The sequence below is a fragment of the Podarcis tiliguerta genome (genome assembly GCF_965153285.1).
Source record: "Podarcis tiliguerta genome assembly, chromosome: 14".
In the NCBI taxonomy this organism is placed as follows: Eukaryota; Metazoa; Chordata; class Lepidosauria; order Squamata; family Lacertidae; genus Podarcis; species Podarcis tiliguerta.
This window is the reverse complement of record NC_139547.1, coordinates 14,326,080-14,348,391: the sequence shown is the minus strand read 5'-3', so window position 1 is coordinate 14,348,391 and position 22,312 is coordinate 14,326,080. Positions and strand designations below refer to the sequence as shown.

Here is a 22,312-nt window from a genome sequence, read left to right as displayed (position 1 = left end):
TCTCGTTTTTGCTATACATTTGCTTCTGTACTGCAGTGTGGAAATTTGTTTGTTTGTTTGTATACCGTCCCATACCTGCAGGACTCAAGGCGCTTCAGAGGGTAAAATCACGCTATGAAAACACAGAATTAGCAGGACCAGAGTTGAAAGGATGCCTGCTTCTATGTGCCTGGGGGCGGGGGATGAGGGGAGTGTGCAAAGTTATCTGCCAAGTTCTTATATTGTTGCTTTGAGTTCGCATCAATGAAATTCACCCCCTGATTTAACACTGATGATGTTTCCTTGTTCTGATCCAGATTATAGGACAGGCCCGTGCTTCACTTTGGTAACCAATCAGATGTGCCAGGGTCAGCTCAGCGGGATAGTCTGCACAAAGACCCTCTGCTGTGCGACTGTCGGGAGAGCATGGGGCCACCCCTGTGAAATGTGTCCAGCTCAGCCTCATCCTTGTCGGCGGGGCTTCATACCAAACATACGGACAGGAGCCTGTCAAGGTACGGTACAGTAGGAGCTGCTGAAATTTTTATTAAGAGAATGATTGCAACCGAGCTTCATCTGCTGTCTGAAATTGTAGAGAAAGCTGTGGAAAGGAGTGTCAGATCTATTCGTTAAAGCGTCTACGGAGTGCTGGATGCTCTTGTAAATTGCAATGGCATTTGTAAAAGTTGGAAGAGAGAGGGGCAGGGATCTTACTGAATTTCTTTGGTGCCAAAAGGTTCTTTCATAAGGAAAGCAGCTCCATTCTGCAATGCTACAGGACGATAGAACAGATTTTGGCGATAGCACAGCCACAATAAAATTGTTTATTTTAACATTTTGCAACCGGAACTCGTTGATATTTCTCTGTAGAGAGATTCCTCTAATATGGGACGGCTCTCAGGTTGCACTGTTTGTAACAGCTTGCTATGTATTTTAAGTAATATAGTCAATAAACCTAAGTTGGTCATGTCCATTAACTTCAGCAGGTCTACTCTGAGTAATGCTTAGTTGAATACCACTCCATCAAGATATTTCTTTCTTTATTCTTTAGCATGCCTCACAAACAAAAGCCCTTACACTGCTTTTGGCTTTTATTGTTATACATATACAGCTGTATAAATTCTTTTATTGTCTGGGTGTCTGGCAGGAAGCAGGAGAAAGTTAAAAGGGACAGTTGCTGTACACTAAATTGGTGTGGATTTTATATTCCCAGGACTGCATTTTTGGGAAGATTTGTTTTAGACCATTCTCTAAAATATTGTCTAATGAGGTACAGTAGCTAATGGGTCTAGAAGAGATAAAGATTAACCAAAGTAGTATCAGATTCATACTCTAAAGATTCCCATGATGAACTGAAGGCAGTCTATTGTTTTAGAAAATTTGGATATGGTTTAGCAAAAAAACCAAGCTCTTTCTCTTATCTTTAAACAGCTGGGGCAGCTCTATAAACTACAGAAACAACTTCCATACAATTTGTGTGGTTATGTTCTAACCTTTCATTGTCCTAAACTAGCATATTCTCCTGTCTAATGGCCCCTGTCTAATAGCAGTAAACAGTCATGGCTTCCCACAAAGAATCATGAGAATCCCATCACAGAGCTACAATATTCAGAGTTCCCAGGAAAAAAGGATTGACTGTTAAATCTCTCTAAGAATTGTAGGCCTGTGAGGAGCTCGTCAGGATTCTTGGTGGAAGTCTTGACTGTTTAAAGTGGTATAATACTTTTCAGGGGAATAGGTTCCCCTAACACAGCTCAGGACTCTTTACGAACTACAGTACACAGTATTCTTTCAGTATGCTTAAATTGGCACGATAATGCTATAAATGTTTAGTGCAGATAGGGCCGAAAGTCTAGCATATTGAGAACATTGCCCAGTCAATAATTGCCGTGTCCTGGAATAGCCAATGACGCCTTTTACTTATGGAGCCAATCTTCATGTGAAAAAAAATAAATGGAATATACACAAACAGCAATTTTAATTGGGAGTTATATAAGCACATTGTATTTATGTATGCATCGTCAACATGGAAGCGGCAATCAGGAGTAGAGTTTTGTGCCCTGGTTTTGTGGAGAAACTGGCCATGTACCATTAACAATTGGATGACATTATCAATACAGGCACTTTTTGTACTTGAGGACAAAATGTTAAGTATGAACTGGCTCTATAATTAACGATGACATTGGGTTTTACTTTTCTTTACATGCTTGATCAGTGGCGTAGTGTGGGTTGTCAGCACCCAGGGCAAGGCACGTAATTTGCGCCCCCGCTGCACTGTCCCTCCCCCAGATAGTCCCTCGCTCTCTCTCCGCAGCGCACCGCATGCCTGGCACCCTCCCCTCCACAGTGGGTGGCGATCCGGCGGCTCGGATCGGATTCGCACAGCCAGCACTGCAGTGAGAGAGAGTGAGTGAGTCAGGTAGGGGCAGAGAGCTGCGAGTGCGAGCGCGCCCCCCCAGATGTTGCGCCCGGTGCGGCCGGCCCCCCTGCACCCCCCACGCTACGCCACTGTGCTTGATGGAATACTGACCATAGGATGCTAGGCAAGGGGCCTAGCCTCATATATTTTGTACCCCATGTAGCTTGATGATATAAACTTAAATACAACAGTGGCTGAAATTTCTTTGTGTTACTTTTTAAAATAGAAAGTACTTAGGGAGACTGTACTAAATTAATATTTTTTTAAAAAACTTAATAATTTCCAAATAAGTTGGACTTTCTTCCAGGCAAGAAACCTTACAAGATAATGTGGGAACAGTGAATTTGTTTTTAATTTTTGTGTGGTCAAATTGTTAACAGTTCTTTTTGTGTGTGTGGTTTTTCCTCCCACCCTTTTTGCATGATAGATGTGGATGAGTGCCAAGCTATCCCTGGAATCTGTCAAGGGGGAAATTGCATTAATACTGTTGGATCTTTTGAGTGCAAGTGCCCAGCTGGACACAAGTTTAATGAAGTGACACAGAAATGTGATGGTAAGTCCTTTCAGAACCTTCGTTTGAAAATAAGGGGAAATGTTTTCACATTTGAAGCAAACTGTATTTCAAATATTTCTTCACACAAGTATGGAAATATAAATTGCACAAAGGGCATTTCAGTATTATCTCTCTCTGTGCATAAAATCTGTTGCATTCCTAGCCTTTTGTGACACTTCCATTTCCCCCCAGTATTTTTATGTGAGTGGCTGGGGAAACCCAGCCAAATGGGCAGGGTATAAATACAACAACAACAACAACAACAACAACAACAACAACAACAACAACAACAACAACAAAACACCACCACCACAACATCTAGACTGGTATGACTGTAGTAGTAGGTCAGAATTAAATGAAAGGGGAATATATTTTGACAATATTTTGATTTATAACTATGCGAAAGGTTGGAACAGGAGAAAGCTGTGCTGAAGCTTTTTATATCCCCATTGCTCTCCCCATTTTGCAATTTCTCATTGGACATTATTGATACATAAAGGAAGGGCCATGCAAAAGATACTTTCTCTGCCTTCTCTTGCCCACTCTGAATCACATAAATTTAGGTAAAAAAGTAAAGGACCTCTGGACAGTTGAGTCCAGTCAAATGCAATTATGGGTTTGCAGCGCTCATCTCACTTTTCAGGCCGAGGGAGCCAGCGTTTGTCCACAGACAGCTTTCCGGGTCATGTGACCAGTAGGACTAAACCACTTCTGACACAATGGACACTGTGACAAGTGCCAGAGCGCTCAGAAATGTCGTTTACCTTCCCGCCACAGGGGTACCTATTTATCTACTTGCACTGGCGTGCTTTCGAACTGCTAACTTGGCAGAAGCTGGGACAGAGCAATGGGAGCTCACCCTGTTGCGCGAATTTGAACTGCCAACCTTCTAATCGCCAGGCCCAAGAAGCTCAGTGGTTTAGACCACAGCGCCACCCGTGTCCACATAAATACGCATGCATATTATCAGACAGTATCTCTCTTATTTCAATCAATCCCATTCTTTCTGAAAACCCACAGATCTTACTGTACTCCTCCATCCCAATAAAGTAACATTTCGCATGGGCGGTGCTTTGTAGCTTATTTAACATCATAGCTCATTCAGCAGTGTACATGTGTTTCAATGGATTTATTTAGAAGAAGGAAGGAAAGTGTTCCCTTTGGTAAATTATTCATGAAGGTCAATGGGAACTATACATAAGTAAAGCATAAAACTTTTCAAGGCTGTAATATTACACAGCTCATCCTGAATGTAAGACCCCTTTAAGAGTCTGCAAATTGGGTGCCATACAACAGAGGAAATATAAATCTAGGTAAAATAATATTTATACAACAACTCCTTTGTCATATTTTATTTTTATTTTATCTTATGTAAACCGATTTGCATAGAATTTGCTCCAGACAAATACGGTTTTCATTCTGTCTGCCAGTGCTGTTGGTAAAAAGGCAGCCAAAGGTATAAGTTGCAACTTCTCAAACACAGGAATTTCTGGTAGTGTTTCTAGAGTTAAATTCAGTCACATCTTGATTCAAAAACTAGTTAAACTGGATTATGTGGAATTGAGATACCGCAATTTAGCCCCATTGGTTTAAATCTGTTTAAATCTAGATTATCTTGTTTAATGATTGTGGATAGGACTGTCAGGATTTGGAGAGTAAGAGTGGATCTAGACACAGGTTAAAAACGGTATAAATAAGTCAGAAATTAAATCGTTACAACAACAAAAAAGCCTATGTAAAAATCCATTTAAACTTCTTTTTGCTCTCTGGCACCATCTGGTGTTGGGATGTTTATAACACATTCAAAACATATTATTGTGACGAATGTAGCCTCAGTGGGATGCTAAACTTGGATCTTCCTTAAAACATTCATGCTTGCAAAACTGTAATCCTGCATGCCACAAAGTGTGTATACAGTGCTGCAGCTATATTTAAGGTCTCATAGGCTGGATAATATAGGGGAGAACCCACCACTTTTGATAGGTACATGGTGTAGCAGAACGTCAGCTGGAATGAATGGATGTTCTGTTTGAAAACCCTTATTAAGATGTTGGTATGTTGGGACAACAATGAAGAGTCATTCATTCAATAAGGCGCTTTATACCTGTCTTGGTCAGTACTCCATTCATAAGCTTAGCAGATAGAAATGTAGTTTGAGAAGATGTTGAACTTTTCTTTAGCACCCCTTTAAAAGCTTGTTGATCTTATAGGAGCATAAAGACTAATGTTAAGTCAGTGCAAGTGCAATTCAAGACATGGATGCTGTATCCTCAATACTTGAATTGTGGGTAGAGGGGGGAAGACAGAGGGAACTGTGATGAAGCCTATAAGTGCCACACCATGCTTCCTTCCAGTTTTACCCAAATCATGTTTTTCCTCTAGCCTTCCAAAATCAGGACCTTAAAGACTCTCACAAAAGACTAGGGGCTTGACCACATGGGACTTTACTATGTGTTTGCAGTTTTTTGTCATGTGGACTATGCAAATTAAATAAGAATAAAATTACTTTCAAGCAACACCAGTTGTGATGGTTTCCTTCTATAATTTCATGTTAACCTAATATGGCCATAATCTAACAATTTAGGGGGAATCAGGCTCCAAACTGATCTACTCAGGGTCACAGATTATCTGTTCAGTGGGTAGATCAATTGTCACTTTCCGCTACTCTCATGGCCACTATTTTCTCAGTACTTTCATTTCTGTTCTTGGCTGTGTTCATAACTACTGTATTTTTCGTCCTATAGGGCACACCGGCCCATAGGACGCACCTCGGTTTTTTTGGGCTTGCGGACACCCGTCCGAAGCAGGGGGCGCCCTCCGGAGGGCTCCCCGTGCTTCGGGTGGCAGGCTGCTGCCCGCAAGCCTTGTGAGCGCGCAGGAACTCCCGCCGGGCTTGCAAGGGTTGCAGATAGCTTCCTGAAGCCTGGAGAGCTAGAGGCATCGGTGCGCACCGACCCCTCTCACTCTCCAGGCTTCAGCGAAAGCCTGCATTCGCCCCATAGGACGCACACACATTTCCCCTTCATTTTTGGAGGGGAAAAAGTGCGTCCTATGGGGCAAAAAATACGGTATTTATGGTGCACTATTGAATGTAACTTAGCAATATATATATATATATATATATATATATATGCAGGTTTTGGTGTCCTCGGGTGTCTTCCCGTGTAAAAGTTGGGGTGTCTAGGCGACGTTTCGACGAGGTCTCACTCGTCATCTTCAGGCTGGTGCTTTCGGCTTCTTGTTACTGGAACAGAGCAGGATCTCAGTGTTTGAGTTCCTATAAATACTGTTGAGGAGGTGTGGTGTATAGCCTCCAATGTTCTGGGCAGAGAGGAGGTTCCCAGGCTAGTGTGCCTTTTCTTCTTTTGTTCCTTAATTACTTGAGGGATATCTTGAGTGATTTCTTGAGTGATTTCCTGAATCCCACTTAGGTGGGTCATTAGGTGTGGATTAGTTGCTAAAGCCTTCGTGTCTTGAACTCTTGAACTTTGTGAAGAGTTTTTCTGAGAAGATGGCTGTACTGCACTTGGTTGTGCTCTGGCTTGGCTTCGTGTATAGGGGCGAGCTGTGGTTTTGTGGCCTGTGCCAGCCAGATCTGTGTAGGGATTGCAGGGGAGTGCAGCATCCGGAGGTGCCACCCTGGTTTGGCTACTGGATGGTGTCTGTAGTTTATCTGTGGAGAGGGTCTGGGTTTGGGTCTGGTGTGGTTGATTGGTGATGGCGTTCTGTGTGCCTCTGGATCTGGTGTCAGATTTTGTGGGGAGGGCTAATTTCCAGATGTCTGGCAAGCGGGATGTGTCGTCACGCTTGTTCATGTTGTGAGGGTGTTTCTCTATCTCGATGGCTTCCATGATTATTCTCTTGTGGTGATGTTCCATGTTAAAGAGCAATTTGGAATCTGCAAAATTAATTTCGTGTCCTGTTTCTTTCATGTGTTGGAAAAGAGAGGAAGTTTTTTCTTCTTTTTTGACGGCATTCTTGTGTTCTGCGATACGTGCATTTATTCGTCTGTTTGTTTGTCCAATGTACGTGGCTGGGCAGACTTTGCAGGGTATTTCATAGACCCCTTGGTTTTCCAACTGAATTTTATCCTTGGGGTTTCTGAGGATATTGGCTATTTTTTGGTTGGTGCAAAAGGCTGTTTTGATATTGTGTTTATGGAGGATTTTGCTAATTTTATCTGTAGTGCCCTTGATATAAGGAAGGAGGGCTATGCCATTGTTTTCTTCTGTGTCTTAGCCCTCCCCACAAAATCTGACACCAGATCCAGAGGCACACAGAACGCCATCACCAATCAACCACACCAGACCCAAACCCAGACCCTCTCCACAGATAAACTACAGACACCATCCAGTAGCCAAACCAGGGTGGCACCTCCGGATGCTGCACTCCCCTGCAATCCCTACACAGATCTGGCTGGCACAGGCCACAAAACCACAGCTCGCCCCTATACACGAAGCCAAGCCAGAGCACAACCAAGTGCAGTACAGCCATCTTCTCAGAAAAACTCTTCACAAAGTTCAAGAGTTCAAGACACGAAGGCTTTAGCAACTAATCCACACCTAATGACCCACCTAAGTGGGATTCAGGAAATCACTCAAGAAATCACTCAAGATATCCCTCAAGTAATTAAGGAACAAAAGAAGAAAAGGCACACTAGCCTGGGAACCTCCTCTCTGCCCAGAACATTGGAGGCTATACACCACACCTCCTCAACAGTATTTATAGGAACTCAAACACTGAGATCCTGCTCTGTTCCAGTAACAAGAAGCCGAAAGCACCAGCCTGAAGATGACGAGTGAGACCTCGTCGAAACGTCGCCTAGACACCCCAACTTTTACACGGGAAGACACCCGAGGACACCAAAACCTGCATTCCTGTACCCGTGAAAATCTACGAAAGCAAATATATATATATATATATATACACACACACACACACATATATGTATATATCCCACAGATTCAAAAAACAGAAACCTGCACAAGCAAACCACATTAAAAAACGGTGTGCTGAGAGTTTATAACTCACTGACTGTGTGCTTTTGTGCACTTCCTGGGTGGGCAATTTTTTTTAATATGCAGGTCACACCAGCCCCTATTTGTGCATATGCCCTGTCTTTACTTACCTGGCACAATAGAATCAACAAATTAGAAAACAGGGACAAGCACAAAAGGGAACACCTGTTGGTACGAATGGGAAAAATCAAAGTTGCTCCTCATATATTAAATCAATTACATGCAGGTTTTGTACTACTCCAGTCTAATTTGAATGGGGGAGGGAGGAGTGGATTATCAACAAAGTAATACTGAAATGTGAACAAGCCCTGGATCTTATCTGCTCTTGCGTGGCAAGGTCCCAAACCCTCCCAGGAAGTGGAATAAAGACACACGAAACAGTATTTTTGGTTCATGGGCGAAAAAGGCCACAACTTTGTTGGTTACAGAATGTGAGTGGTATTGGCTTACGCATTGGAAACCACACGGCTATATCTGACTCCTGCCTGTCTGCAGGAGTCTTGGAAAGGTTAACCACCAGAAGGGGGAGCCCTGCTGATGCATATCAACTAGGGACTCCCCCAGGATCACTGCTAGGGGTCATGCCATGGCCCTAGCCATGTTTGGGGCTTCAGACAGAGACCACGCCCCCGGATTCCTTTAACGGAATACCCTTGAATTAGAAGGGGTAGGTGATGGCCACTACCTCCCCTTCCCTTCAGCCTAATACTCCAGCGCCTAACCACCAACCCTTACAAAGTTGTGACGATTTGCTACGAGGTAGGCTGGTGTCAATTTGCCAAGTGGGAAAATTCCTACCAGGCCCCTTGGACAACCAAGGCGACCAACCAAGGTCCATAGCAAGGTCAAGAAATAAAAGAGCCTAACCTAAGGGAGGGAGGGTGGGAGAACTGGCCGAGCAGGGAGAAAAACAGGGGTGAGTCCTTGGCCGTGGGCAGTTTAAATAGCCTGCGCCATGCCCCCGGACCATCCGAATTGGATGGCCTAAGGGTGACGTGGCTGAGGACCATTCAATGGCGCAGGGGCAATCCCGCCCTGGATGCTTGGGGAGGGCTTGCTCCCAACTCTCAATGACATTTCCCCAGGAACGGGAAATAGCTTTCCTGTAATTTGAATGCTGTGCATCCGAGCACAAAACACAGCCTGGTTCCATTTCGAATGAGGTGCTCATTGGTTCTCCCTGTTGCCTTTGACTTTTCAAATGTGTTGCTTCACTGGTAGTATTTACCAGAAGCTTATGGTATTGAATTCCTGACTGGTAACCTCTGCTGACCTTGACACTATTGCTATTTGCCTCTGATTTGGACAATCCGCTATAACAGTTGACCTTAGTTCACCAATGGCTGTGAATCTTGTGGGGGCAAGATCACTTTCTTCCTGAGTGCAGTGCTGGGTGGATTTCGGCTCCTCGAACAGATTCTAACCCTCTAGGTGTTCCTAAAATCTCAGCAACTAAAATAGGAATCCAGTGTAGCAACTAAATATTTTGGTATGAACTGAGTCCTGATTCATTGAGGCATGGGGGGGGGAGGGGTAGTTGCAAATGGATTAGATTCAAGTATTTTCTGACTCAAGTTCCCTACTGTTTATCTTCAAGCTAGTGTTGCCTCTGTTTACAGAGGGTCTGGTCTTATTGAAAGCAAAATCTCCAGGTTTTATTTTAAGGCTGAGCCTAACCCAAACAGCCTTTCACTGTTTATAGCGCTGTTGACATTAATATAAATACCATTGTCATCAGTTTAAGCACTTTGGTTTCATTGAGGTAACGGCAAATATGGCTGATGACTTTCCAGACATTAGCAATAGGAGACAAAAAGTAAGCCCATTAAAAACATTATGTGCTTTTTAAAAAGAGACTGAAATCTATCTTGTGTATTGTCTGCAGCACTATGGTTACTCCCATGACATGACTACTCTCTTGCTCAGGGCTTGATTCCTTGAAAAAGAAAACTATTAGATTTCTCGACATCTGTTAGGAAATGCTACCCTCTGATCTGGTGAATCCCCCTCACCTCAATTCATGATCTGTGAAGTCTCTCTTTTTACTCACAGGTGAAGAAAATATGCTTAGCTTTTGTTCAGACCATGGCTGGATCTACACACATAAAAAAAACCACACAATTAAGTTAAACGCATTGTAAACGTCATACAGGGAAATCCCATTGGCGAAAGATGGGACTCCATAGCGCCACCTGGTGTCACAGTGTTATGATGCATGTAAAGTGCTTTATCTTTACAAATGTAGCTGAGTCCCATGTTTGCCTATTCTTCTGGGCTTGAAGCTGGTACAAATTAAGCCTAGTTCAACTGCTGCTGCGAATATGTGAAGTACAGTGGTACCTCGGGTTAAGTACTTAATTCGTTCCAGAGGTCCGTTCTTAACCTGAAACTGTTCTTAACCTGAAGCACCACTTTAGCTAATGGGGCCTCCCACTGCTGCCGTGCAGCTGGAGCACGATTTCTGTTCTCATCCTGAAGCAAAGTTCTTAACCTGAGGTACTATTTCTGGGTTAGCGGAGTCTGTAACCTGAAGCGTATGTAACCTGAAGCATATGTAACCCAAGGTACCACTGTATTCAGAAAGTGTGAGTGGAGCCTGTGATGTGAACATAAGAGCTCTTCTAGATCAAACCAAAACCTGCATCTAACCTAGAGTCCCATTTCCACGCCACCCCTGACCTCCCATAGCCCATCATATGCTTTCAGGAAGCCTTTAAGAAGGGCATGAGGTCAATAATAGTGGTATTTAGTGGTGTCCTGCTTCTGGAGGCAAGCCCACCATCAGCACTTGTCATAATTGGTCTCATTTAGGCATAAGGTTAAAACCTTTTTTGTTTACCCCAGGCATTTGGAATGTAAACTGAGCTTCTTTTGCTAACTATGCTTAATCTCCTTTCCGACTGTTTCAGCAACCTTGGCAATAACTTGCAACCTTGGTATTATCAACATACATTAAGAAATTAGGAATTGAAAGCAAAGAGTGTTGAATTTGGAATTTCTTTGTTTTATTGCCTGGTATTTTGGTCAAGGGACATGAGGTTTTGTAGGATCCACGTGTTTTACTCACATGATGCATCTATTTCCCATTGTGTGGAGCTAGTTTTCATAGGAATAGATTTAACTGATATGACTATAACTATTAAGGGTCATCAATATTCTCATCCATACAATTGCTGTTTTGATGGCATTGTTCTAACATGATTGAACCTTCTTCTTTTTCTTCTTTTTAAAAACCTGTAGATATCGATGAGTGCAATACCATCCCTGGAATCTGTGATGGGGGAGAATGTTCCAACACAGTTAGCAGTTACTTTTGCAAATGCCCTTCTGGATATTATACATCCCCAGATGGCTCCAGGTGTATAGGTGAGTAAAAAAATAAAAACGCAAATGTAGACATGGTAGATATGGAAATGCAACAGAAAAATCTGTGAAAAGAAGTACATGGAACCAAACTTATTTGAATGGTTCCAAAGATCTGCTTTGTGGACAGACCTAATGGGCTAGATCTTTATTTTTATCTTAAATGAAAGGTTAGAAGACTGAATTGTTTATTTATTTTTTGGTGTACCCAATGGGAGCCTTTACAAAATGGCTGTGCATATTTATTAGTATCCCTCCCCATTTTTACATGCTGCAAGATTTGGGACAGGATTTCGGCTATTGTGCTTCCTTCTTGTAGTCCCCCCTCCTCTAAATGCACATAGAAGTGAACAGAGGAATTGGCAGATTTTTTTTAATTTTAATATGTGATGCCCATTGACCTTCAATTCTGAATCCAAAAATCATGTCCCAAAACAGCTGGAGACCCAAGTTTAGGAAACTCTTCTCTAAATGTTATGGGATTTTCCACAACGCTCCAGAGTAGACTTGGGGATGTCGTGGGGAGTGCATGAGGGAGCGAAGTCCTGCTGTAGTAGCAGTAATCCTAGTGCTCACAAAATTATTTAGTTGAATATTGCCCTATCATGTAAAGTGTTTCCTGGAATGTTATCATCTGACTTCCCACTGTAATTTTCCACATATTTAGAATGTGACCTATTTTTTAATTTTTTAAAAAATGCTTCAGATATTTTAGTCATCATCCTACAACAGGTAGAAAGGACAAAAAAAATCTCACCACTGTAATGGAAGTGTCATCCAGGGATGTCAGAAAAATTCTCCAAATTCACATTTATGCGTTAATTTGGTAGTGGCCCAGTAACTCAAAAGTCCACCCTGGAATTAACAGCCACTACATCAGTTTGTGGGACGCGGGTGGCGTTGTGGGTAAAACCTCAGCGCCTAGGATTTGCCGATCGTCAGGTTGGTGGTTCGAATCCCCGCGGCGTGGTGCGCTCCCGTTGCTCGGTCCCAGCGCCTGCCAACCTAGCAGTTTGAAAGCACCCCCGGGTGCAAGTAGATAAATAGGGACCGCTTACTAGCGGGAAGGTAAACGGCGTTTCCATGTGCGGCTCTGGCTCGCCAGATGCAGCTTGTCACGCTGGCCACGTGACCCGGAAGTGTCTGCGGACAGCGCTGGCTCCCGGCCTCTTAAGTGAGATGGGCGCACAACCCTAGAGTTGGACGCGACTGGCCCGTACGGGCAGGGGTAACTTTACCTTTACCTTACATCAGTTTAGTGGCAAATTAATGGCTGTGTTTTTGGTTTCATAAAGAGTTGTTGTTGTTGTTTTATTTAGAACATACATAGCAATGTAGAGTACATTATGCTGAAGCTACTGCTTCCTAAGGACACCTCTGACTATTAGCTGTTATGGCAACAAATCACCTGTTCTAGGCCAGCTCTAGTTATGCAAAGGTCCCTTATCCCAAGGAATGGGAATGTGTCAGGCTGTCTACTTCACAAAAGAAACTGGTTTAACCCATCCTCCTCTTTTTAAGGAGTAATTATTAAAACAGGCACTGCTTGAATATTGTTCCTTAAGTAATGGAAGTGTAATGGAGACAGCTAAAAGTTAGAGTGATGAACAGCAAAACAATAAATATTTCTGCCGGGTGGGGGGAGCTGACCCAGCAAAATCCTACCTACATGCAACGTGGGACAAGGGAGGGGAGAGAATCAGTCTATGCACAGGACAGTGAGGATATGATTCCCACAACTGTAGCGCTACTTATGCTCAACCCATTTCTTCCTGAAATAAAGAGCCTTGAGTTTCACAAGCATGTTGATCCTATTCAAAAGCATTTGCATTTTTAAAAGTTCATATAGTCATACAGTTCAGCAGCCGGTATGAATAAGGATGCATACTCATGCATTAGTCTTGGCTGTCTTACACTGGGGTATACTAACAGACATAATATGAGGAGGAAGAGAAGAGAAGTATTCATGGGAGGAGAAGGCAGGAAGTCATGACCACTCCCTTTAGGAAAAAAGAAGGGATTATAACAATCCCTCTCTTGTGACTTAACATCTTTTTTTTGTTAAGTCTGGACAGTTTCTCTCTCTGTGTGTGTGTGTGTCTGTTTGAAATATGATATGCACACAATCCCCAATGCAAACTCTGCATAGCACTCCATGTGAAATGGGTTCATTTGAGGGGAAAAGGCAGAGCAAAGCGGACATGGAATTAGAACCAATGTTGTAAAACATACTTTCCCCTTAGAAATCTGGAATGGATTTAATTTGGGAGGTGATTCATTTGGGATTTTTTTAAAAAATACATCGAAGGCTGCTTTCAGTGGTGTAGTTTAGACATCACTGAGACTATTATAACTTATTGTCTTTGCTGATTTCCCTAAGTAAAATTTAATATATTTTATACCATGAAAATTTGCTCTTCAATCTATGACATAAAATATGCACATTTTTCTGTTACTAACATTGGAGGCTGTTGATGTTTGGATTTCTAGACCACAGAAATAGAACTGCTATAGTCAAAATTCTCTTGTTGTAGGTCCCGCTCAACCACATCGCACTATTGTTTATCTATAGTTCTGAAAATGTAGCACAACCTTCTGTAAGGTAATTAGGGACGGATGGATCTGCCCATTTCAGTTCTCTCAGTTTTTCATTTTCCCAAACTTAATTTCAGTTTTCCAAATTTCTGCAATAAATTGCAATAATAAAAAAATCCTTATGAAAATTCATCAGCAGTATAGTGTGGATTTCTGCTGCATAAACACATTTTTGTATGCAGTTTTGACTGAAGTAGACCTTTTTGCAAGCAATTTCTTCTTAAAACTGCTTATCTTCACTAAAACACCCATTTTTATGCTCACTTTCACCTAATATAATGCATTTTTGTAAACATTATTTTGTTGGAGAGCTCCACTGCAAAATTCAGAGAAGTGCTAATTTCAAAGGATGGCTGTGTTTTGGTTCTTGTATTGTTTCAGAAATTGTGAATTAGGAAAGTTGGCCTTTAAATGTGAACTGAATTGCATTTCTACCCCATTCTTGAAGGTCAGGCTAGCAGTTTCATGGGGATATGCAAACTCTTTCCTGCCCTAAAGTCCAATCCCATTGGATATACCTTGGTGACTGTATATTCCTTCCTAGTCTATGTTTTGTACACCAGCAATACTATTTTTTATAGTATTCATTGAAGCAAGGATGGGGAATATAGCCCTTCAAGTTTTGCTTGACTGTGCACATCATTCCTGACCATTAGCTGTGCTGGCTGGGGCTGAAAAGAGTTGGTGTCCAACAACATCTGGAGGGCCACAGGTTTCCCATCCCTTTAAATGAAGCTTTGGACATATTTGGCCTGTCTCTCTGTTCCTTTCTTTCCCTTCCCCATTCAGCGCAATTGCACGAACAACTCAAGTAGTTACTTAGAACAGGGGTCAGCAAACTTTTTTTGGAGGGGGCTGGTTCACCGTCCCCCAGACCTAGTGACGGGCTGGACTGCACGTGCGGGAGCGTGCACCTGCAGTGGAGGGGGCTTCTCTCTCTCTCCCCCTCTCTCCCCCAGTCCCTCCCCTCCCCTCCCCCTGCTTACCTCCTCCACCGCTCTGCTTGCGGTTGGGAGCTGGCGATGGTGGCGGTGGCTCTCCTTTCCGGGCCAGCTTTCTTGGGTGCCAGGCACAGGGCCAGCAGGTGTATCAAGCTCCAGCCCACAGCGTGGCCATGGGGAGAGGCCGGTGGGCAGGTGGGGAGGCTTCCTTTCAAAGCCCGGCCCCTTTCCTCCGCAGGGCGGGGAGAAGCCAGGAAGAAGGAGGAAGGAGACGTCGCTGCTGCGGTGAGGGAGGGGGGAAATTGCAAAAAATGGTGCCCGAAAAAAAATGGGGGGGGGAAAGGCGATCGTGCCCATCCAAGTGGCGTTGCAGAACCGTTCGCGGGCTGGATCCAGAGGGCAATTGGGGTGGATTTGGCCCATGGGCCTTCATTTGCCGACCCCTGACTTAGAACACCCATTGAAGAAGTGCATGAGCTGAGAGGTTCTCCCAGAATCCTTTGCAATGTTGCTGATAATTCCGGACACTGTTCTCAGATCATGTAAGGCTATGCACAAATGAAGAAGATTGTGCCCCCACCCCCAGCATTGTCTATGATATTGCAGAGGATTCTGAGATGCAATTTTCTGCATACTTTCCCAGCTTAGGGCAGCAACATGTATTGACCAAGCTTCAGCGCTAACATCAAATCAGTATGTCTTAATTGCACTCACTGGGCCCCTGCAATACGAACTCTTACAGATTTAAAACTTGGTTTCATTTCTGTCTACATCTCCAGATTGAAACTATTTTAATTTAATGATTGGGTGTTTTAAGTGATGATAAGGAGCAGAGTGAAAGTGGTAATCCAGGCCCTAAGCTATTATTAACTTTCAACATTATTTTCAAGACAAAATGTGCTACATGCAGATCACTATTAATTATCCACAGACCGTTTGGATTTGTAAACTGCATGTTTGCAATATAAAAATGATGCTAGCCAAAACTCATGGAACTGGGCGAAATAGCTAGTCTGGAATTAGTTTCAATATGATGCTAGCACCAGTTTTCACAAGATAATACTGATATATTTATTGCATTTTCTGTGCCTGTAGTTCAGCTGCAATGCTCATGTTGGCTTGGATGCATGTTAGATTTAAAAATGGCTCTCTTCCTTTTCCTGTTCCACACTGGCAAGATTCTCAGCTGATAAGTCCCGTCCAAATGGCCCTCCTAGCATCCTTTTTTGTTTTTTTGTTTGGCGGGGGTGGGCAGAGGGGAAAGCCATTCTCCCTGAAGAACCTTGGAAAAATCTCCTTCCTGGACCAAATCGAGGTGGTGTGATAGAGGCATAAATGCCTATAGTGTACAGTGGTTCCCTGTGTTACATACTTAATCTTTTTTTTTTTTTAATAATGTTTTATTAAGATTTTCCATAACATCACAAAAATAAAAAATAAAAATTAAAAATTAAAAATAAAAAACAATTAAAAACAGTTCAATCTTTCATAACATATCTTGCGTTTGCTTGTTTCCTGGACCTCCCCACACCTCCCCTCTTTGTATTCCAGTTCAATTTATTTATTCAGCAAATCCTTTCCCTCTTTACCTTTATCTTGGTCTTAATATATTATAACTTTAACTTTCACCTGTTAACATTCCATTTTTGCATATTCCTTTATAACATTATTACTAAAAACCCCTTAACCTCAATCCAACATCATTCTAACATTCATTAATTTTGCAATATTTCTGTAAATAGTCTTTAAATTTCTTCCAATCTTCTTCCACCAACTCTTCTCCCTGGTCTCGGATTCTGCCGGTCATTTCAGCCAATTCCATATAGTCCATCATCTTCATCTGCCATTCTTCCAGAGTGGGTAGTTCTTGTGTCTTCCAATACTTCGCAATGAGTATTCTTGCTGCTGTTGTAGCATACATAAAAAAAGTTCTATCCTTCTTTAACACCAATTGGCCAACCATGCCCAGGAGAAAGGCCTCTGGTTGTATTACATACTTAATCCATTCCAGAGGTCCGTTTGTAACCCGAAACTGCTCGTAACATGAAGTGTGCTTTCACTAATAGCACCTCTCGCTGCTGCCACGCTGCCGGCGTGCGACTTCCGCTCCCATCCCAGGCCAAAGGTCGCAACCAAAAGCGTCTACTTCCGGGTTAGTGGATCTCATAACCTAAAGCATTCGTAAGGGGACGGTACATAACATGAGGTACCACTGCACACGTAATACTTATTTGGAGAAGTGTAAAATCTGATGGATACCATCATCTTCCCTCTCCCCAATCTCTGAGGGCAAAAACCTTGAAAGTTTTGCTGTACCGTTCAGTCAACACACTAACCCCTGAAAGCTGCCGCCTAAGGAAGTTTGGTTCACTTTCCTGCATGGCACAGCTGGCCCTGTGGAAAAAGGTTGCTCTCCTGTTGCACTTGATAAGAGGGTTCCCCTTGCATCTGGTGCCTTTGCCACAGCTTAGCACGAGGGAGGGTTGCCTGGCCTAAGACATGCATAGTTGTATTGCTTATTTAGAGCAGTGTGCATGATAAGTGTCAGGGAACTGCCATCGGCTCAGGGGTGGGGTGGGGAGACGGATGGATTACAGAGAGCCCCCAAAGATCGTGGGAAGCAGCACTTCCTCAGCGGAAGAAGGAAGCCACGCCTCTAGTGGGGAGGAGATGCAGGGCTCGGAGGATGCAAGGCGGTGCCAGGACACCTTGCCTGAGCAAAGCGGAGGGAGGAGGGAGGTCCCCCTTTACCCACGCCTTCCTTGCGCAGTAGGCTTTTGCGCAGAGAGGGGAGGTGTAGGCTGGGGGTCAAGAGACTACTCTGCTGGGGAAGATTTAAGGACCGCCCACTCTAGATTCTGCTAGTGAATGAGCAAGATGTGGAATAGAGGCGCTCTGCATTGTAAAGGTTTTTTAGCACCAATAATAAAGCTTTAGAACAGACCAGTGAGGCACCTTGCCTGATTGCTCTCCATCAACCACCCGATAGCCATAACAGCAAGCTATGGATTTTCCTTCTAGAAAAGGAAAGAAAATGTCTAGCTTCATTTCCAGGAACCACTCTGACTTCCTGGCATTAATTCTGTTCTCATTCATGGCTGTCTGCCAGAGTTGAGCCCCGGCATCTTCCCTCCAACCTTAAAAATAAAATAAAAACCAGAGTACTGAATGGCATTCACAGGTATTCCTGTGAGGTTCTTAAGAACCTGCAAGACAGATAGCATCTCGCATCTCACAGAAGGGCAGCTTTTAAGCATTCTATGGTGGCTGCGGCGGTTGCATTCCAATATTTTAAAAATCATATCCTCCTCTCACTTTCATATCTTTCTTATTCTATTGTTGCTGGGGAGACATTGATGGGGGTTGCCAGATCATTTACTGGTCCTTATTCTTAAGCAGGGTTCCCCAAACTTGGGTCTCCATCTGTTTTTGGACTACAATTCCCATCATCCCTCGCCACTGGTCCTGCTAGCTAGGGATGATGGGAGTTTGTTGATGGTTGTTTAAGGCTGTTTAATTGTTTACAATACTACTCACAGGTCCAGCTGCATGGTTATTTGACTCTGGTGTGTGTATAGTGAGGTTTAGGCACTGAGTCCTCATGTTTGGATAAGTGAATTTTCATACAGCAAGTGTTAGGATGGCTAGAACTGCTTGTATTCGGTGTCGAAAGAGATGTATTCTTTATAAACTGATGGAGTGTTCTAAAAAGCTGAAAGATGTGCCCATTTCTTCCCCTATAACAGATGTACGTCCAGGATACTGCTTTTCTTCTCTCATCAATGGCCGCTGTGGTAACCAGCTCCAGCAGGTTTTGACGAAAACGCAGTGCTGTTGTGACACTGGACGATGCTGGTCTCCTGGCGCAACCAGTGCCCCGGAAATGTGTCCCATTCGAGCAACTGGTATGGAACCCATCGTATGCCAAGCATGTAGCTCTTCAGAATTTTTGCACTGAAGACTCTGTGGAAATCTTATGGGAATAATGATAACTTTGAATGAATGGCATTTTAATGACTGAAGATTGCTCAGGCCTTCTCAAGTGGTTGAGGAAATATTTTTGGGGAGGCTCTTTTTTTATGGTTGCCAGCTCTCATGAGAGAATGAATTTTCTCTGTGAGAGTTGAGTTGCCTACTTTAAATTGCAAAGTAGCTAATATAGCTTGGTTATTGTTACTGGTAGCAGTGCTATGTGAAATCAAAGCTCAGCCATCCAAGTGGTCTGCCTGACAGAGAAGTATTTAAGTGAGAATGGCAAATCAATGAATTTAAATACCCTCAAATAAATTGGGGGGATGAAATATATTCTCCCTCCTCACATCACTGCCTATGGCAGCTTTGTGAGCTGATTTTGATTGGGGAAACAGCATGGCGGAAAGGGTGAAAAAAGCAAAAGCCCTGATGGAATTCCTGCTCCCTTCACCATGTTGTTTTGAAGTAAAGAAGTTTCTTCCTTTGTTTAATTTATTTACTTACTGGGGTTTTTTATATCTCATATTCCTGTCCCATTGTGTTCTCAAGTGGCCCACAATTCACGATACAAAAGCTCAATAAATTTACCATAATGCAGGCCACACTAAGACTACAAGGACATTCAAATGTGTGTTTTCAGTGGCTGCTCCTCAGTTAGATTCATAGAGTTGGAAGGGACAAAAATGATAATAAATACCATTCAGTCCATCCCCCTGTCAATGCAAGAAATCCATAGCATCTTTGATAGGTGGCCAGCCCATTTCTGTTTAAAAACCTCTAGTGAAGGAAAATCCTTCTGGTCTGTTTCACTTTTGAACAGCTCCTGCTGTCATGGAGTTATTAAGGTTTTATTGAAATTCATTGTGTTCAGACATAGGATCACGGAGTCATAGTTGGAAGGGACCCTGAGGGTCATCTAGTTCAACCCCCTTTAATGCAGGACTCTCAACTAAATCATATATGAAAGACGGTCATTCAACCTCTGCTTAAAAACTTCAAGTGAAGATGGAGTCAATTCCACTGTCAAACAGCTCTTACTGTCAGAAAGTTCTTCCTGAGGTTTAGCTGGAATCTCCTTCCTTGTAACTTGAAGCCAGTGGTTCAGGTCCTACCTTCTGGAGCCAGAGAATACAAGCTTTCTCTCCCTTCCATGTGACAGCCCATTAGATACGTGAAGATGGCCATCATATCTCCCCACAGTCTCCTCTTTTCCAGGCTAAACATACCTAACTCCCTCGCTTGTTCTTCATAAGGCTTGGTTTCTAGGCCCTTTATTGACATACCAGTACCTGTTTTCTGCAATTTTTGAAAGAAATTGTATATAAATTGTTCGCTTTCCCCCTAAAACGTAGTTTTCTTGTATGCATTTTCCTCTAAGGTGGGCATTTCGTATGCTTTTGTATACGCCTCCTGAACGGAATGCACAATATATACGTTTTCCCTCATGAAATACACTTCTTAAAATGCATTTTTGAACTGAAAGCGCATCACAAAATTCAGAGGTTGCGCAATCCGAAAGATAATTTCATACCACTGTGTGTATTAGTCCTGGAAATATGAATTAGATTGGTTCACTTTGGACGGCCAGTTGAGTGAAATTCTTCTCTAGCAAGAAAAGACTCATGCCCAGGGCCCTACACAAACTTAACAGATGGTTTTACTTAGCCTACTTAATTCATTAAGGACTGCTTGACAACTGTATTTCATAAGCACCATTGTAAATCCCAAACTGGCTGTAAAGTCACTTTTCATTTGATAACACGGTGTTTTCTTTTAGAGGAATTCCGCAAGTTATGTGTGTATGCCAGCCTGTTGCCTGGGAGACCAGATGTCCCTGGTGGGCCTGCTTTTCCTCCTGTCTATCCACCTGTGTATCCTCCTCATCCAGTTTACCCACCACCAGATGCCGTTGTGCCATCTCGTAGACCAGGACCAGGTAAATTGATTACAGAAATATGGTTTTCGCAGAAATGTTATTAAGAATTATGCAAAAACTGATTGTTAATGGGCTAAAGTGGAAAATTTAAAGTTAGATTGTGTTAAGATAAATTATAGAACAAAAAATTGAGAAAGAGGGAAAGGATTTGCTGAACCAGCTAATTTGAACTAGAATACAAAAAAGGGAGGTGTGAGGAAGTCGAGGAAACAAGCAAATGAAAGATAAAGATATGAAAATTTGGATGTGTTTTTAAATGTTTTTTTGTTGTTGTTGTACTGTTTTTTCTTTTTCTTTTTGATGTATTGTTGGTTAAATTTTTTACTATTTCTTCACCTTTTTTCTTTCTGTAACTATTAAACATTTAATAAATATTATTATTATTATTATTATTATTTAAAAGACCAGGACCAGGTAAATTGAAACAGAAACCTTTATTTTCTTTTTTTCTTTTTTGCATTTGTCTGCCTGCAGTGATGTACCATATTTTTCGCTCTATAAGATGCACCCAACCATAAGTTTTTAGAGGAGGAAAACAAGAAAAAAAATATATTCTGAATCTTTTATTTTTGTAGAGCCTCTTTTCAAAAGCTTGATTTTGCAAGTGAACAGGAGAAGCATTTTAACAGGCATTAGTGGTTGGATTTCATTCTCTCACAGAAAGCCCCAGAAAAAAAACAATGGGATCATCTGGCCGTTTGGAGAGACAGAGGCACATGGTTTGTGCAGTGATGGAATCCAAGACTGACTGAAGATGGAAAACACAAATAATGTTCTCCTGTTTGTCAAGTTGCTCAGGCAGCTAAACAAGGGCTATCACCCAACAACCTCACAACAACCTAGTGAGGTTAAGGTGGCCCTCTCTGCACAGCGCCTCTTCGCTGAAGGGGCGCTGCGCAGAGAGGGAGAGCTGCGCAGCGCCATTCGCTCCGTAAGACGCACACATATTTCCCCTTACTTTTTAGGAGGAGAAAAGTGTTTCTTATGGAGCGAAAAATATGGTATTTCCTTGTCCTTTGCATCAGAAAAAGTCCCAGGTGCCTACTTATCCAAGGTGTTAACCATTAGATAGTGGCACCTAAGATTTTGAATAATTGCTTTCTCTTTGTACCTGCACAGGGCTGGTCCCTAGAACTTTAATGTTTTCACCCAGTCTCTGATACTGTGCTTAGGAATTTGAAATATTTTAAGATATCCCACCTCCATACAATCTTCCTCTGCCTCCTTTGGGGTTTGCTGAGAAACCAAGGAGACTTTGATGACTGGGGTTAGGCAAAAAACTTTGGTGGAATGACCGTGGCTCAAAGGCCATGTGTTTATGGCTCAATGTGTTTCATCTGGAAGAAATGTAATTTGCCCTGCCATCCTCTAATGCAGTTATATGTGACATGTTGCAAATAAATCATTCACTGTGAGAATGACAGTGAGAGTTCAAGTTGTGGTGAAAAGGGTGCTGTATACATTTGCCGAAGGAAAAGCAACTGTTTTTCTTTAATGAGCATTCACCCCTTCCTTTGTGGGTGCCCTTTGTGGGCC

The 22,312-nt window shown here is 42.7% G+C and overlaps 1 protein-coding gene across 5 annotated transcripts in view; it reads left to right on the top strand.

Moving 5' to 3' along the window:
• FBN1 (fibrillin 1) overlaps positions 1 to 22,312 on the top strand; it is a 229,677-nt gene that overhangs the window by 90,994 nt on the left and 116,371 nt on the right. For all 5 annotated transcript variants that reach the window (XR_014504560.1, XM_083411720.1, XM_083411721.1 and 2 more), the window contains exons 7-11: positions 297 to 494; positions 2,826 to 2,951; positions 11,210 to 11,335; positions 18,615 to 18,773; positions 20,618 to 20,776. Coding sequence is in view for 4 of the 5 variants with exons in the window: in XM_083411720.1 (XP_083267846.1) it covers positions 297 to 494; positions 2,826 to 2,951; positions 11,210 to 11,335; positions 18,615 to 18,773; positions 20,618 to 20,776 (768 nt within the window). In the remaining variant the exon portion in view is untranslated. The remainder of the gene's footprint in view (positions 1 to 296; positions 495 to 2,825; positions 2,952 to 11,209; positions 11,336 to 18,614; positions 18,774 to 20,617; positions 20,777 to 22,312) is intronic.